At 44.2% G+C, this 18,894-nt stretch overlaps 1 protein-coding gene across 1 annotated transcript; it reads left to right on the forward strand.

Annotated features, from left to right (window-relative positions):
- The first annotated feature begins 11,925 nt into the window (after window positions 1-11,925).
- Window positions 11,926-12,914, forward strand: LOC124677916 (quinone-oxidoreductase QR2-like). Its single transcript, XM_047213855.1, has 2 exons — window positions 11,926-12,067; window positions 12,157-12,914. The coding sequence occupies exons 1-2, from the start codon at window positions 12,045-12,047 to the stop codon at window positions 12,743-12,745; spliced, it is 612 nt and encodes a 203-aa protein (XP_047069811.1). The 5' UTR covers window positions 11,926-12,044; the 3' UTR covers window positions 12,746-12,914.
- The last annotated feature ends 5,980 nt before the right edge of the window (window positions 12,915-18,894 follow it).

Below are 18,894 nucleotides of genomic sequence, written 5' to 3' on the forward strand. Positions count from 1 at the left end.
GCTCGGGGCTGTACCGGTAGCTATGTGGTTAATCTCTCTCCTATGTGCTTCAATATAATAATCTCATGAGCTGCCCTACATGATTGAGATTCATATGATGATGCTTGTAATCTAGATGTCATTATGCTAGTCAAGTGGGTTTTACTTATGTGATCTCCGGAGACTCCTTGTCCCACGTGTGTAAAGGTGACAAGTGTGTGCACCGTGTGGGTCTCTTAGGCTATATTTCACGAATACTTATTCACTCGTTATGAATGGCATAGTGAAGTGCTTATTTATATCTCTTTATGATTGCAATGTGTTTTGTATCACAATATATCCGTAGTGCTACTCTAGTGATGTTATTAAAGTACTTTATTCCTCCCGCACGGTGTAATGGTGACAAGTGTGTGCATCGTGTAGTACTTGGCGTAGGCTATGATTGTGATCTCTTGTAGATTATGAAGTTAACTATTGCTATGATAGTATTGATGTGATCTATTCCTCCTTTCGTAGTGTGAAGGTGAGAATGTGCATGCTATGTTAGTACTTGGTTTGGTTATGTTGATCTGTCATGCACTCTAAGGTTATTTAAACATGAACATTGAATATTGTGGAGCTTGTTAACTCCGGCATTGAGGGTTCGTGTAATCCTACACAGTTAGTGGTGTTCATCATCCAACAAGAGGGTGTAGAGTCTAGCATCTATCTATTTATTCTGTTATGTGATCAATGTTGAGAGTGTCCACTAGTGAGAGTATGATCCCTAGGCCTTGTTCCTAAATACCGCTATCGCTGCTTTTTTACTTGTTTCTATCGCATCTTTACTTCCTGCAATATTACCACCATCAACCACACACCAGTCCTGGACAGCAAAGCACTTTTCTGGTGCCGTTGCTACTGTTCGCATTTATTCATACCACCTGTATTTCACTATCTCTTCGCTGAACTAGTGCACCTATTAGGTGTGTTGGGGACACAAGAGACTTCTTGCTTTGTGGTTGCAGGGTTGCATGAGAGGGATATCTTTGACCTCTTCCTCCCTGAGTTCGATAAACCTTGGGTGATCCACTTAAGGGAAACTTGTTGCTCGTTCTACAAACCTCTGCTCTTGGAGGCCCAACACCGTCTACAAGAATAGAAGCTCCCGTAGACATCAAGCTATTTTCCGGCGCCGTTGCCGGGAGGAAAGGTAAAAGGCTCTCATACTCCGGTCCCGGGTAAAGTACTTTTCGTTGTCGTTGTGTGTGTGCTCGAAGCTATTTCCTTTAGATCCTGCAATTGCATCTTTTTGTTTCTTGTTTACACTAGTTTGGCATAATGGACAACAATGAGCTTCTTATTCTATTTCCTGATTTAAGACATGGATGGTTTGATGCGAAAATTAAAAAACCCATGGAACATATTAGTATGAACACTTTGAACACCATTGTTGCTAATAATATGGAAAATTCTAAGCTTGGGGAGGTCGGTTTTGATGAAAATGATCTCTTTAGCCCTTCGGGTATTGAGGAGAAAGTTTATGTTGATTATGATATGCCTCCCATTTATGATGATTATAATGATAGTAGTCTTTTAGTACCTCCTGTTATGGAGGATAAATTTGATTATGATTACAATATGCCTCCTACACTTGATGAGAATAATAATGATAGCTACTTTGTTGAATTTGCTCCCACTACAACTAATAAAATTGATTATGCTTATGTGGAGAGTAATAATTTTATGCATGAGACTCATGATAAGAATGCTTTATGTGATAGTTATATTGTTGAGTTTGCTCATGTTGCTACTGAAAGTTATTATGAGAGAGGAAAATATGGTTGTAGAAATTTTCATGTTACTAAAATGCCTCTCTATGTGCTGAAATTTTTGAAGCTACACTTGTTCTATCTTCCTATGCTTGTTACTTTGCTCTTCATGAACTTGTTTATTTACAAGATTCCTATGCATAGGAAGCATGTTAGACTTAAATTTGTTTTGAATTTGCCTCTTGATGCTCTCTTTTGCTTCAACTACTATTTCTTGCGAGTGCATCATCAAAACTGCTGAGCCCATCTTAATGGCTATAAATAAAGCACTTCTTGGGAGATAACCCATGTGTTTATTTTGCTACAGTACTTTTATTTTGTATTTGTGTCTTGGAAGTTGTTACTACTGTAGCAACCTCTCCTTATCTTATTTTTATTGCATTGTTGTGCCAAGTAAAGTCTTTGATAGTAAGGTTCATACTAGATTTGGATTACTGCGTGTGAAACAGATTTCTTTCTCGTCACGAATTTCGACCTGCCTTTCTGTAGGTAGCTCAGAAAAATATGCCAATTTACGTGCGTGATCCTCAGATATGTACGCAACTTTCATTCAGTTTGGGAATTTTCATTTGAGCAAGTCTGGTGCCTCAATAAAATCCATCTTTACGGATTGTTCTGTTTTGACAGATTCTGCCTTTTATTTCGCATTGCCTCTTTTGCTATGGTGGATGAATTTCTTTGTTCCATTAATGTCCCAGTAGCTTTATGCAATGTCCAGAAGTGTTAAGAATGATTGTGTCACCTCTGAACATGTGAATTTTTATTATGCACTAACCCTCTAATGAGCTGTTTCGAGTTTGGTGTGGAGGAAGTTTTCAAGGATCAAGAGAGGAGATGATACAATATGATCAAGGAGAGTGAAAGCTCTAAGCTTGGGGATGCCCCGGTGGTTCACCCCTGCATATTCTAAGAAGACTCAAGCGTCTAAGCTTGGGGATGCCCAAGGCATCCCCTTCTTCATCGACAACATTATCGAGTTCCTCCCCGAAACTATATTTTTATTCCATCACATCTTATGTACTTTGCTTGGAGTGTCGGTTTGTTTTTGTTTTTGTTTTTGTTTGAATAAAATGGATCCTAGCATTCACTGTGTGGGAGAGAGACACGCTCCGCTGTTGCATATGGACAAATATGTCCTTAGGCTTTACTCATAATATTCATGGCGAAGGTTGAATCTTCTTCGTTAAATTGTTATATGGTTGGAATCGGGAAATGCTACATGTAGTAATTCTAAAATGTCTTGAATAATTTGATACTTGGAAATTGTTGTGCTCATGTTTAAGCTCTTGCATCATATACTTTGCACCTATTAAAGAAGAAACACCTAGAGCTTGCTAAAATTTGGTTTGCATATTTGGTCTCTTTAAAGTCTAGATAATTTCTAGTATTGAGTTTGAACAACAAGGAAGACGGTGTAGGGTCTTATAATGTTTACAATATGTCTTTTATGTGAGTTTTGCTGCACCGGTTCATCCTTGTGTTTGTTTCAAATAACCTTGCTAGCCTAAACCTTGTATCGAGAGGGAATACTTCTCATGCATCCAAAATCCTTGAGCCAACCACTATGCCATTTGTGTCCACCATACCTACCTACTACATGGTATTTCTCCGCCATTCCAAAGTAAATTGCTTGAGTGCTACCTTTAAATAATTCAAAATTTATCACCTCTGATTTGTGTCAATGTTTTATAGCTCATGAGAAAGTATGTGGTGTTTATCTTTCATTCTTGTTGGGCAACTTTCACCAATGTACTAGTGGCTTCATCCGCTTATCCAATAATTTTGCAAAAAGAGTCGGCAATGGGATTCCCAGTCCCAAATTAATTAACCTAAATAGACACTCCTCCATGGTATGTGATTGTTGGACGGCACCCGAAGTATTCGGTTAGCCATGGCTTGAGAAAGCAAAGGTGGGGAGGAGTGTCATCATAATAAAACTAAAATAAAAAGGCACTCCTTCATGGTATGAGATTGTTGGCAGTGCACCCGAGGATTCGGTTAGCCATGGTTTGTGAAAGAAAGGTTGGAAGGAGTGCCACCCAAAAATAAAAATAATTCATTGGAGCCGCTCTTTGAAGGTTTGTCTGGCAAGGGGGTTAGAGTGCCCACTACCATTCGTTGACAACAACAAACACCTCTCAAAATTTTACTTTTATGCTCTCTATATGTTTTCAAAACCAAAGCTCTAGCACAAATATAGCAATCAATGCTTCCCTCTGCGAAGGGCCTTTCTTTTACTTTTATGTTGAGTCAGTTCACCTATCTCTCTCTACCTCAAGAAGCAAACACTTGTGTGAACTGTGCATTGATTCCTACATACTTGCATATTGCACTTGTTATATTACTCTACATTGACAATATCCATGAGATATACATGTTATAAGTTGAAAGCAACCGCTGAAACTTAATCTTCCTTTGTGTTGCTTCAATACCTTTACTTTGATTTATTGCTTTATGAGTTAACTATTATGCAAGACTTATTGATGCTTGTCTTGAAGTACTATTCATGAAAAGTCTTTGCTTTATGATTCATTTGTTTACTCATGTCATTACCATTGTTTTGATCGCCGCATTCATTACATGTGTTTACAATAGTATGATCAAGGTAATGATGGCATGTCACTCCAGAAATTATCTGTGTTATCGTTTACCTGCTCGGGACGAGCAGGAACTAAGCTTGGGGATGCTGATACGTCTCCGACGTATCGATAATTTCTTATGTTCCATGCCACATTATTGATGATATCTACATGTTTTATGCATACTTTATGTCATTATTATGTGTTTTCCGGAACTAACCTATTGACGAGATGCCGAAGGGCCGGTTCTCGTTTTCTGCTGTTTTTGGTTCCAGAAATCCTAGTAAGGAAATATTCTCGGAATCGGACGAAATCAACGCCCAGCATCCTATTTTTCCATGAAGCTTCCAGAACACCCGAGAGAGGCCAGAGGGGGGCCACAGGCCCACCAGATGACACCCTGGCGTGGCCAAGGGGGGGCCGCGCCCCCCTGTTGTGTCATCGCCTCGTTGACCTTCTGACTCCGCCTCTTCGCCTATATAAAGGTCCCTGACCTAAAAACCACGACACGTTCGATGAAACCAGAGAAAACCTTCCAGAGCCGCCGCCATCGCGAAGCCAAGATCTGGGGGGCAGGAGTCTCTGTTCCGGCACGCCGCCGGGACGGGGAAGTGCCCCGGAAGGCTCCTCCATCGACACCACCGCCATCTCCATCAACGCCTGCTGTCTCCCATGAGGAGGGAGTAGTTCTCCATCGAGGCTCGGGGCTGTACCGGTAGCTATGTGGTTAATCTCTCTCCTATGTGCTTAAATACAATAATCTCATGAGCTGCCCTACATGATTGAGATTCATATGATGATGCTTGTAATCTAGATGTCATTATGCTAGTCAAGTGGGTTTTACTTATGTGATCTCCGGAGACTCCTTGTCCCACGTGTGTAAAGGTGACGAGTGTGTGCACCGTGTGGGTCTCTTAGGCTATATTTCACGTAATACTTATTCACTCGTTATGAATGGCATAGTGAAGTGCTTATTTATATCTCTTTATGATTACAATGTGTTTTGTATCACAATATATCTCGTGTGCTACTCTAGTGATGTTATTAAAGTAGTTTATTCCTCCCGCACGGTGTAATGGTGACAAGTGTGTGCATCGTGTAGTACTTGGCGTAGGCTATGATTGTGATCTCTTGTAGATTATGAAGTTAACTATTGCTATGATAGTATTGATGTGATCTATTCCTCCTTTCGTAGTGTGAAGGTGACAGTGTGCATGCTATGTTAGTACTTGGTTTGGTTATGTTGATCTGTCATGCACTCTAAGGTTATTTAAACATGAACATTGAATATTGTGGAGCTTGTTAGCTCCGACATTGAGGGTTCGTGTAATCCTACACAGTTAGTGGTGTTCATCATCCAACAAGAGGGTGTAGAGTCTAGCATCTATCTATTTATTCTGTTATGTGATCAATGTTGAGAGTGTCCACTAGTGAGAGTATGATCCCTAGGCCTTGTTCCTAAATACTGCTATCGCTGCTTGTTTACTGTTTTACTGCATCTTTACTTCCTACAATATTACCACCATCAACCACACACCAGTCCTGGACAACAAAGCACTTTTCTGGTGCCGTTGCTACTGCTCGCATTTATTCATACCACCTGTATTTCACTATCTCTTCGCCGAACTAGTGCACCTATTAGGTGTGTTGGGGACACAAGAGACTTCTTGCTTTGTGGTTGCAGTGGTTGCATGAGAGGGATATCTTTGACCTCTTCCTCCCTGAGTTCGATAAACCTTGGGTGATCCACTTAAGGGAAACTTGCTGCTGTTCTACAAACCTCTGCTCTTGGAGGCCCAACACTGTCTACAAGAATAGAAGCTCCCGTAGACATCACTCCACCTGGCTGGTTGGTGCTTGGATTACTTCATCATTCCTTTCTCAACGGCAAGCAGTTCTTGGTGGAACTGTTTCTGGATGGTTTTTGGTGGATTGATGTTCTTCCTGTAATAACTGTTCTTGCAGTTCTTACCTTGGGAAGATGATGTCGATGAGTAGCTAGGGTTTCGCTACTGAAAAGTTTATATATGACCCTTTCCTTGCCTCCTTGGTCGATAGCAAGTCCTGGCGCCATTTTGGTGACTCCCCTGGCTGTGTGTGTGCTGGTGTGCATGCACACAGCCTTGTGAGCTGCTTGTGTGGTTCCATGTTGGAACTTGGGAATTTGGTGGATCAGCTCGGCTGGTCTTGATATTATCCTTCCAAATCCATTTACTTTGCCACTTGGCATAATGATCCTTTTTATTTTTGTTTGAGTGTGCAGGGATCAAATGATGATCAAGAATGTGTCAATCCTCTTGTTGATCAAGAAGATCAAAATGAAGATCATAGTGTAGTTTAGCTTAATGTTTATTCATTGTAATTTTCCTTTTCTTTTTCATTTATCCAATTTTTGAAATGTGTGTTGTAATATTTAATTCATATGAATATTGTAAAGATAATGTAAATTGTGTGTGATGATCAATAAAGCTCAAATTTCTCTAATGAGATTTTCATATTTATTTATATTCCTTTTATATTTATATTGCCATTAATTCTTATTTGAATTATTAATTGCTTGAATAAACAATTATTTGAATTATGAATTAACTTAGTGCGGTTTGAGTTTGAATTTCCTCTCAAACTTGTTTAGATTCAATCATGCAACTTAGGTTAAAAGATGCAATATTCCCCTCTCTTCTCGAAACCCTAATTTCAGAAAAGGTCATGTCCAAGTTTATCGCACTCTTGAAACCCTAACCCTATCTGGTGTCGAGAGAGAAACTTGTCCCCTCTAAGATGTAGTTTTCAATAAAGCGCGAAATTTCCCCAGATTTTATGATGCAATGCACATCCCTTTCTAAAATTTACCCCGCAATCGTCTCGAATCCTAGGATATTACAGGGACTGACCGTGCGCAAGCCTATCAAACACCGGATAGCGCTGCAGCACATTGATGTCATTGTGTGAGCCAGCCATTCTGAAAAATGAGTGCCAAATCCATGTGTCATGTGAAGCAACGGCTTCAAGAATCACTATGCACCCCTCAGAATGGCCATTGTACGACCCCTGCCAACCAAAAGGGCAGTTCTTCCACTCCCACAACATGCAATCTATGCTTCCAAGCATCTCAGGAACCCCCTGGAAGCTTTGATTGAACACAAACGGGATGTGTCCTCTGCAGTAGGTTGGCGCGGAAATTCTTCACCAAACACTACGATCACTGCTCTGCAGAACCGGTACATCGGTTCCAAGGAGCTGAACTCGCTCTTCCGGATGTACTCATCTACGTAGTCACCGGCAACACCATATGCTAGCATCCTAATCGCTGCCGTGCATTTCTTATATGAAGACAAGCCTACCTTGCCATCTGCATCCTATTTGGCGATGAAGTAGTCGTCCTAGACCTTGACGCCATCCATTATCCGGTTGAACATCGGTTTGGACATCCGAAAACGGCGGCGAAACAGTTGTGGCGTGAACAATGCCTTGTTGTAGTGGAAGTATTCGTGGAAGAACATGTCGTGGCCGCGTTCTCTTTTGCGGTTCAAGGCCGACGCACGTCCCGGTAAGGACCCCGGTAACGGGGATCTGCGCGACATTGTGCTTGTGGATGAGCAACGCAGCCTCCGTGAGAAAGTCATCGCCGAACTCGTCGTGTGAGAATGTGTCGATGACGTTCTTGTAGAATAACTCGTCGCCGCTGTCCACAATGATCTACAAGTGAAATGGGACAAATTAGTTGACCCATTTCATCGAATACCTCGCGGGCAGGGGCAATCCAATGCCTCCGTAGGGACTTGCAGGCAATGGTCGCCCCGGCCGACTTGCGGCCTAGAAGCACGGTGCACGAGAGCTCACCTCTGTCGGCAACGGCGAAGCTAATAACGGCGGGAGGACTCGCGACGGCTAGAGGACCACAACGTCGGCAGTGACGTCCTCCGACGCTGCTTCGAGGCCGCGAAAGCACAGTCAAAACCGCCGGGCCGCGTCCTATGCTACCGCACCGCTTGTCGGCGTCTCGATGTCGGTGGCCAGCGTCGACAGCGGTGGCAAATCAACGGTCGTGCGGTGGCGGCGGAGCAGGGGGGAAGTTGTCAGCGAGGGTTGTGTTTTGGGACGCAGACAGGGGCAGGAGAGGACAAGGGGAGGACGCGAGAGGCCAGAGCTCGGTGTCCGCGGCCACGCAAACCAGGTCCAGATTTAGACCGGCTTTGGATCGTCCCGGACGCCATGGCCATCCGTTTGGTATGCGTCCGCGCGCTGGGTTATGATTTTGTCCGGTTCGACTTATCCAGATATCGTGGGTGCGGGATACGTCGTTTCGTTGGAGATGGTCTAATGACAGCTGCTCTTGCGGCACGTGTTGTGTTCACCTATGCTGACCAATGTACCATCTCTCCGCGTCGCGCCGTCACGTATTTATTTTGTGATGATGCATTGTTTGCATCATTGACACGTTGCTCAGCTCGGAAATGAAACAAAAATTCATGAAATCATGGTCAGTCTCCCTCCGGCATATGGTGACGTGACGTGCGTGATTAGCTGCTTTCCTGGTCAGCCGGGCCAGCAGCCAACCGGCGCCGGCGCAACGCGGACATTCACCCAGTAGTGGTCCATATACGTCGTGCAAGCGTCATGCTGAAGTTTGATGTACTCCACCATACTAGTAGTAGTAGTTAATTATCGTTAGTGCTCTGTTTATCTATCATAATCTCTAGGACGAGCGAATTGGAGGAACCACAAACGATTGTTGTCGTACTTGCATAATCAATTTAGGGAATCTCCGCATTTTGAAACCAAAAATATTCGTTTTGCTTCGTTTGGATCAAATCGCGGATATAAAATTGGTTGTATCCGCTCTTAACTATTTGGGTCGGGGACAGATCTATCGAGCAAATGCATTTATTTTATCCCCGCCGTCCTAGATGCCGCAGTGATTAATATCAGTGCCCACGCCCTACCACTTCTTGCGCACTGAATTAGGTTTTCACACACGCATGCCCGGCTATTTTCCGCCATGGCCATTACTATAAGAGTTCGGCGCCATCGGAGTGGAAAGGCAAACCCTAACTGATCATGGCAGACCGCAACGCTAACTGGGCCATGATCAGATAGATGTGTGATAGAGCTTTCGGGACGACGCTGACGCGGCAGCAATCACCATCAAGGAGGCATTTGAGGCGTAGAAACCGTCGAGGCCCGTGAGGAGCGGTTCGGGCCATACGTCGAGAGGATGGGGGAGAGGCAGAGGACGCGATGCTAGAGGCCCTAGCTGAGGAACAAGCGGAGCAAAGGCGGACAGAGAGGGGGTGGTCCAGGCGGAGTTTGTGGCAACGGCTCAGATGATCGCCGAGGCATTCGCGCTCTGGGCAGTGGCCAAGGCCAACCTGGCTTAGGCCCAAACAATGTTGGTTGGGGCGTGTTTGGCGCTATCGGAAGTGCATGCGGAACTGGCGAGGATTGCGGTGCATGAGCAGCCCGCGGATGACGCTTGGGAGGACGACGAAGGCGACACGTCCGATGTTGTCGGTGTACTGGATTCGGGGGTACCACGGCCCACTTGCTACTGCCCACTTGCTACTGGACCCAAGCGACGGTCCATCTACAACGACAAACAGAAATCCCGCACAAGGCCCTTGCGCCTCACGAGGAGAAGACCCTCGCGAGGAGAACAACACTTAGCAGTTTCGGCAGCAGAAGAAACCCCTCGCGAGGCCTCCCTTGCGAGGAATTGGCCAGGAGCGTTCTTGAAGCTCGGTGTCGTGCCAAGGTGAAAGGCACACAAGAAGACGAGGATGCTGACAGAAGCAATGACGAGCGCCTCGGCTAGCGCAGCAGCCACACCTCCACCCCGAAGAAGAAGGAGCCTTCTGACACGCCCCTGCATAAAGTGGCCCGTCAGTTGCGGCTTTACAGAGAAGCCGCGTTGGACGGTGTAGCGCGGCAGGGGAGGACGTCAACGGAACCCAACCACTCTCATGGACCAGCGCTTTATCACCATGGACCAAGTCCATTGGTACTAGTAGGTGGAAAGTTGTCCCACTCCTTGGGCGCAGCTGTGGCAACCCCTCTCCCACTCTTTCTTGGAGAGGAGGACTGGCACCTCTATAAAAGGGAGCACATCTGCACCGTATAAGGGGATGGGCTTTTCTTTCTCTCTAGCGGGATGGGATTTTCTTTCTCTCTAGCGAAGGTTTAGGAGATCACATCTGGATCGAAGGTTTAAACCCTCCTGGACCTCGCGAGCCTTCGCAAGAAATGCATACAAGGCAGGAGTAGTGATGTTACCTCCTCTTGAGGGCGCCAAACCTGGGTAGATCGTTGTGTCTCTCTTTGTCGTGTTTTCTCGCTTGTGCGCTCGTCGTGCCGTCATTGCCAACGTCTTCGTGAGCTTGGGAACCGTGTGTTTAGCCCCTAGAGTTCGACACCTTCGTTGGGTTCCTCGCGAGTACCTGTGTTCCTTGGGACACGAATCTTTGACAGATGTGAACGACGAGCAGCGGGCTCTGATCAAGTTGTTCAACACCGCCCAATGTGACGAGGCTGCTCGACAGCTTATGGCTTCCGAGCGACAAGCTATCACCGACATGAGGGCTGCCAGGCGCAATGCCGCCCAAGGGTCCTTGATGCATCCCACCGCACAGTGTGCGAGGCAGAAGTGGAGGTGAGGCACAACCACCAGCCGTGAGGACCGGGAGATCCGGGAGATGGAACAGGCCGTGGCAGCGATGGTGCATGCGGCAGTGGCGAGGATCAGGCTTGCTACAATGCCGACATGGAGGCAGCGCTACTGCCAGAGAGAGCCTTCTGGGACGCTAACATAGCAGATGACCAAGCGCACATGATGTGGGAGGACGGTCGTCGTTACCGCGACAAGCAGGGGATCATGTCTGCGAACATTACGAGCACCACCATGACGAGATGGAGCACTGTCGCGCGCAACATAAGCACGAGGCTTGGGGCTGGCGCCGGGCACACGATGATGCTGGCCCCTCCAGTGATGCACAAGGCTTGAATACTATGAAAAATATGAAGTGCGTTTGATTGTAGCAAAATATTTTTTTCTTAAGATATGACCTAATGTTTTTTTCATAAGATTTACACTATACAATTCCAACATGATTATTCTTATACGATATGTTGCAATAAATTGAACAAACGATGTAGGACTTTTTTTATAGGATTTAAATTCTACATGATTTCTATACAAATCGTATAAATCAAATCAAAAGAAACTGTAAGTGAGCATGGATCGCTTTGCAAGCAGCTCCCGTCATCATCACATCACCTAATCCCCTTGCTGGATTCCTGTTGCTTTCCCCTCGTAAATATTTCCAGGACAGGGATGTATATATGCTTTTCCTTTTTGTGGCAGCATAAGACGTAGTAGCGACGCAATGTGCACGCAGGCAACTCAACCAGCTGACCTGACATTTGCGCAGTGTCCAGGTTATTTCTTCACCGGCCACACTCATTTTTAATTAGCAGACATGTTGAAGCCGAAGGTAGTGGATAGGATCATTAGGCAGCTTTGAATCAGTTTGAGGTACTACTAGTACTTACGACTTGGCAGCCTCTACTTTTGATCTATAAATACAGGGGCCTCACTGTCTTGTCCCATCACCAGCCATACCAACACAAGTAGAACCATTTAGAAACACAAATCAAGGCCGGCAAAGAGACCTCTGCAGCAATGGCGACCAAGATCTACATCGTGTAATGCTCCGCCGCTGCTCAATCTTCCTCCTCTCCTCTCAGCTAGCACAGTGATCTGATTCCTTCTGTTTATAATCTTTTCTCTGCAGGTACTACTCGACCTATGGCCACGTCGCGACGCTGGCGGACGAGATCAAGAAGGGCGCCGACACCGTCGACGACGTCGAGGTCACCATATGGCGGGTGCCGGAGACGCTGTCGGAGGAGGTGCTGGGGAAGATGTACGCTGCGCCGAAGCGTGAGGACCACCCCGTCATCACGGCAAGCCAGCTAGCCGAGGCCGACGGCATCCTGTTCGGCTTCCCGACCCGGTTCGGCATGATGGCGGCGCAGATGAAGGCCTTCTTCGACACCACCGGCGGCCTCTGGCAGTCCGGTGCCCTCGCCGGCAAGCCCGCGGGCGTCTTCTTCGCCACGGGCACCCAGGGCGGCGGCCAGGAGACCACGGCTCTCACGGCCGTCACGCAGCTCACGCACCACGGCATGCTGTTCGTGCCGGTCGGGTACACGCACGGCGCCGGCATGTTTGCCATGGACGAGGTCAAGGGCGGCAGCCCGTACGGTGCCGGCACCTTCGCTGGCGCAGACGGCAGCAGGCTGCCCAGCGAAGCTGAGCTCGCCTTGGCGGCGCATCAGGGGAAGTACTTCGCCGGCATTGCCAAGAAGCTCAAGTCCTAATCACCAGCTGTCCCATGATTCATAGCACCAAGCCACCAATTTACACAACAATTGGTACGATCCAGATCCGGTGCTGTTTCTCACACATCATATCCACTGGAGCAAGATTTACACAGTTGTATAACAATTAAACTGTACTGCATTTACTTTCTCGATTGGAAAAATAATACTGCAAGTCTGCAACTATCTGCTTATTAGCATTGACTTTGACCTATCGAGAGAGGCTTGATCCTCAATTTTTTAACAGCCCGAAGAAAGCGCTTGCTAGTTCGGGCTCGTGAGGCACGCTCCACCGCGTTGTTGGCCCAGTAGTTGTTTAACCGGTTTAAACGTTGCAAAAAAAAAAAATGACAGTGTGTCAGTTCGTTTGGTTACTTGGGTGGTATTTGGCGGGGTTTGAAAAGATTCTAGGTTTACTGCTATCAGTTAATCAATAAAGTTCTCTGAATTCGTAAAAAAAAGTTCTAGGTTAAGTGTTTGGTTGTGGTTCATGCAATTTTCCAAACTTTTTAGACCCACAATTCGGTTATACACGAAAGAAGGCATCTTTTTTCACCTTATACTCTCTACGTACCACCGTGCGAGCTGCCAAATGCGTCCAAATGAAAACAATAACTCTAAATATGGAATTATACTACTAGTGAAAATTTTCCAATAGGCGACTCGACGCACTCCACGCTGGTCATTTCTTTACCCCTTACTTTAACCAAATTGACCAATATATGAATGAAAGAGGCCACAAGAACTCAATATAGTGCTAATAATCACCACTAATTAGGCGATCACATAGTTCATACGCAATATTATGAAATAAAGGTACAAACTGTCATAGGGACTACATAAATTAAAGACAGATATGTGATCACGCGTCGCAATGGATGATCATTCGCCTCTTCTCGAACCATGCAAGGTTTTCTGGGTCCATGATGGTGAAGTCGACGAACATGATCAAGTTCACATCGGCGAGCAATTTGGCCTCGGCCTCAATGACTTGGATTTCAAGGGCTCTCTTTGTGAGGTCGATGAAGCTAGCACACGTGGCCTCTTTCTCCCGGCGTCGCTTCTCATCCCTCTTGTCAAGTGCATCCTCCTTCTCGGCCATTAGCCCCTTAAAGGTCTCGCTCGATGCAAGTACGGAAGCGTCACGCTTGAGATCACCGGTGTCCACCAAGAAATTTTAGATGATCTATCATTGTTGTTCACCCTTAAAAAATATAATCCGGTCAACATAGCTTATCCACATAACTACATGCAGCGACACCAAGGGCGTGTTTGGTAGCCTAGGCCGATTTGGGGGCTCTGTGGGTCTTAGCCCACTCGGAACGAGCTTCGGACCACTTTTGTCGATTTGTTGGTAGCATGGGTTGCATCACTAAGGCCAAAAAGACCCCGGTGACTGGTTTCCTACAACCTAGCCCAAATGGCATTGGCGGTGCAATGTTGGATGTTTGGTACCTTTGATACGTCTCAAACGTATCTATAATTTCTTATGTTCCATGCTACTTTTATGATGATACTCACATGTTTTATACACATTATATGTCATTATTATGCATTTTCCGGAACTAACCTATTGACGAGATGCCGAAGTGCCGTTCTCGTTTTCTCGTTATTTTTGGTTTCGTAAATCCTAGTAAGGAAATATTCTCGGAATTGGACGAAATCAACGCCCGACATCTTAGAATCACATGAAGCTTCCAGTAACACCCGAGAGCCACCGAGGAGGGCCCCGTGGGCCCCGGATGATAGGCTGGCGCGGCCGGGGTGGGCCGCGCCCCCCTATCGTGTCGTCGCCTCGTCGGCCCTCCGACTCCGCCTCTTCGCCTATTTAAAGGTCCCTGACCTAAAACCACGGTACGAGAAACCTTCCGGAGCCGCCGCCATCGCGAAGCCAAGATCCGGGGACAGGAGTCTCGTTCCGGCACGCCGCCGGGACGGGGAAGTGCCCCGGAAGGCATCTCCATCGACACCACCGCCATCTTCATCAACGCTCGTTGTCTCCCATGAGGAGGGAGTAGTTCTCCATCGAGGCTCGGGGCTGTACCGGTAGCTATGTGGTTAAATCTCTCTCCTATGTACTTCAATACAATGATCTCATGAGCTGCCTTACATGATTGAGATTCATATGAGTTTTGTATCACTATTAGTCTATGTGCTACTCTTGTGTTGTTATTAAAGTAGTCTATTCCTCCTTCACGGTGTAATGGTGACAAGTGTGTGCATCGTGTAGTACTTGGCGTAGGCTATGATCATAATCTCTTGTAGGTTATGGAGTTAATTATTACTATGATAGTATTGATGTGATTTATTCCCCCTTCGTAGTGTGATGGTGACAAGTGTGCATGCTATGTTAGTACTCGGTTTAAATTGCAAAGATCTATTATGCTCTAAGGGTTACTTAAATATGAATGTCGAATGTTGTGGAGCTTGTTAACTCCGGCATTGAGGTGCTCTCGTAGCCCTACACAACGAATGGTGTTCATTATCAAACAAGAGTATATGTAGCACAAAGGAAGAGAACTTATTTATTTATGTTATCAATGTTGAGAGTGTCCACTAGTGAAAGTATGATCCCTAGGCCTTGTTTCCAAATACTGTAATCATCGCTTGTTTACTGTTTTACTGCATCTTTACTTCCTGCAATATTACTACCATCAACTGCACGCCAGCAAGCACTTTTCCGGCGCCGTTACTACTGCTCATATTCATTCATACCACTTGTATTTCACTATCTCTTCGCCGAACTAGTGCACCTATACATCTGACAAGTGTATTAGGTGTGTTGGGGACACAAGAGACTTCTTGTATCGTGATTGCGGGGTTGCTTGAGAGGGATATCTTTGACCTCTTCCTCCCCGAGTTCGATAAACCTTGGGTGATCCACTTAAGGGAAACTTGTTGCTGTTCTACAAACCTCTCGCTCTTGGAGGCCCAACACTGTCTACAAGAATAGAAGCACCCGTAGACATCAAGCACTTTTCTGGCGCCGTTGCCGGGGAGGAAAGGTAAAAGGCACTCATACTCCGGTCCCAGGTAAAGTACTTTTTCTGTTGCCGTTGTGTGTGTGTTCGAAGCTATTTCCTTTAGATCCTGCAATTGCATCTTTTTGTTTCTTGTTTACACTAGTTAGGCATAATGGAAAACAACAAAAATATGAGAGATCTTTATGAACTTTATCTTGAATTAGGACATGATGTGTTTGAAGAGAGAATTAATAAACCCATGGAACTTTATATGCATACTAATGGGAATGTTATCAATATGAATGCTTTGAACACCATTGTTGCTAATGCTATGGAAAATTCTAAGCTTGGGGAGGTCGGTTTTGATGAAAATGATCTCTTTAGCCCTCCGGGTATTGAGGAGAAAGTTTATGTTGATTATGATATGCCTCCCATATATGATGATTATAATGATAGTGGTCTTTTGGTGCCACCTACTATGGAGGATAAAGCTTGTTATGATTATACTATGCCTCCTATATTTGATGATGAGAATAATAATGATAGCTACTTTGTTGAATTTGCTCCCACTACAATTAATAAGAATGATTATGCTTATGTGGAGAGTGATGATACTTTTATGCATGTGAATAAGAATGCTTTATGTGATAGTTATATTGTTGAATTTGTTCATGATGCCACTGAAAGTTATTATGAGAGAGGAAAATATGGTTGTAGAAGTTTTCATGTTACTAAAACACCTCTCTATATGCTGAAATTTTTGAAGTTACACTTGTTTTATCTTTCTATGCTTGTTGCATCATGCTTCATGAATTTGTTTATTTACAAGATTCCTATGCATAGGAAGCATGTTAGGCTTAAATTTGTTTTTAATTTTCCTTTTGATGCTCTCTTTTGCTTCAACTCTTATTTCTTGTGTGAGCATCATTAAAATCTGTTGAGCCCATCTTAATGGCTATAAAGAAAGCACTTCTTGGGAGATAACCCATGTCTTTATTTTACTACAGTAATTTTGTTTTATATTTGAGTCTTGGAAGTTGTTACTACTGTAGCAACCTCTCCTTATCTTTATTTTATTGCATTGTTGTGCCAAGTAAAGTCTTTGATAGTAAAGTCAATACTAGATTTGGATTACTGCGCGAAACATGATTTCTTGCTGTCACGAATTTCAATATGCCTCTCTGTAGGTAACTCAGAAAAATCTGCCAATTTACGTGCGTGGTCCTCAGATATGTGCGCAACTTTCATTCAATTTGAGCATTTTCATCTGAGCAAGTCTGGTGCCTCTTTAAAATTCGTCTTTACGGATCGTTACGTTTTGACAGATTCTGCCTTTTATTTCGCATTGCCTCTTTTGCTGTGTTGGATGAATTTCTTTGCTCCATTACCTTCCAGTAGCTTTGTGCAATGTCCAGAAGTGTTAATAATGATTGTGTCACCTATTAATATGTGAATTTTTGATTATGCACTAACCCTCTAATGAGTTTGTTTCGAGTTTGGTGTGGAGGAAGTTTTCAAGGGTCAAGAGAGGAGGATGATATACTATGATCAAGAAGAGTGAAGAGTCTAAGCTTGGGGATGCCCCGTAGTTCATCCCTGCATATTTCAAGAAGAGTCAAGCATCTAAGCTTGGGATGCCCAAGGCATCCCCTTCTTCATCGACAACTTATCAGGTCATTTCTCTTGAAACTATATTTTTATTCAGTCACATCTTATGTACTTTACTTGGAGCGTCTGTTTTTTTTTGTTTTTGTTTTTGTTTGAATAAAATATGATCCATCATGCTTGTGTGGGAGAGAGACACGCTCCGCTGTTGCATATGAACACATGTGTTCTTAGTTCTATCTTTAATGTTCATGGCGAAGGTTGAAACTGCTTCGTTCATTTTTATATGGTTGGAAACAGAAAATGCTGCATGTGGTAATTGGTATAATGTCTTGAATAATGTGATACTTGGCAATTATTGTGCTCATATAGATCATGTTTAAGCTCTTGCATCATGTACCTTGTACCCATTAATGAAGAACTACATAGAGCTTGTTAAAATTTGGTTTGCATGATCGGTTTCTCTAGAGTCTAGATATTTTCTGGTTAAGGTGTTTGAACAACAAGGAAGACGATGTAAAGTCTTATAATGCTTACAATATGTTCATATGTGAGTCTTGCTGCACCGTTTTATACTTGAGTTAGCTTCAAACAACCTTGCTAGCCTAGCCTTGTATTGAGAGGAATTCTTCTCGTGCATCCAAATCCTTGAGCCAAAACATATGCCATTTGTGTCCACCATACCTACCTACTACATGGTATTTCTCTGCCATTCCAAGCAAATACTTCATGTGCTACCTTTAAACAATTCAAAAGCTATTATCTCTTATTTGTGTCAATGTTTTATAGCTCATGAGGAAGTATGTGGTGTTTATCTTTCGATCTTGTCATTTACTCTTGACAGACTTTCACCAATGGACTAGTGGCTCATCCGCTTATCCAATAATTTTGCAAAAAGAGCTGGCAATGGGGTGCCCAGCCCCAATTAATTAACTTGCATTAATAATTCTCTTCACATGTTTTGCTCTGATTCATCAGTAAGCAACTTAATTTTGCAAATAGACACTCCTCCATGGTATGTGAATGTTGGAAGGCACCTGAGGATTCGGTTAGCCATGGCTTGTGTAAGCAAAAGGTTGGGAGGAGTGTCATCTATCAATAATGAAACTAAAACATGTGTAAACAAAAGAGAAGAGGGATGATCTACCATGCTGGTAGAGATAACGTCCTTCATGGGAGCCGTTCTTGAAAGTCTGGTTGATGAGGTAGTTAGAGTGCCCACTACCATTCGTTGACAACAACAAACACCTCTCAAAACTTTACTTTTATGCTCTCTATATGATTTCAAAACTTAAAAATCTCTAGCACATGATTTAATCAATGCTTCCCTCTGCGAAGGGCCTATCTTCTACTTTATTGTTGAGTCAGTTTACCTACTTCTTTCTATCTTAGAAGCAAACACTTGTGTGAACTGTGTGCATTGATTCCTACATGTTTACTTATTGCACTTGTTATATTGCTTTATGTTGAAAACTATCCATGAGATATACATGTTACAAGTTGAAAGCAATTGCTGAAACTTAATCATCCTTTGTGTTGCTTCAATGCCTTTACTAAGAATCTATTGCTTTATGAGTTAAC

This window comes from Lolium rigidum, chromosome 7 (assembly GCF_022539505.1).
Source record: "Lolium rigidum isolate FL_2022 chromosome 7, APGP_CSIRO_Lrig_0.1, whole genome shotgun sequence".
Classification (NCBI taxonomy): domain Eukaryota; kingdom Viridiplantae; phylum Streptophyta; class Magnoliopsida; order Poales; family Poaceae; genus Lolium; species Lolium rigidum.

Excerpts from the sequence above, each read along its gene's own strand:
- LOC124677916 (XM_047213855.1), top strand. The coding sequence starts at position 12,045 with ATGGCGACCAAGATCTACATCGT. Across the intron at positions 12,068-12,156 it reads GCGACCAAGATCTACATCGT|GTACTACTCGACCTATGGCC; the intron begins GTAATGCTCCGC and ends TTTTCTCTGCAG.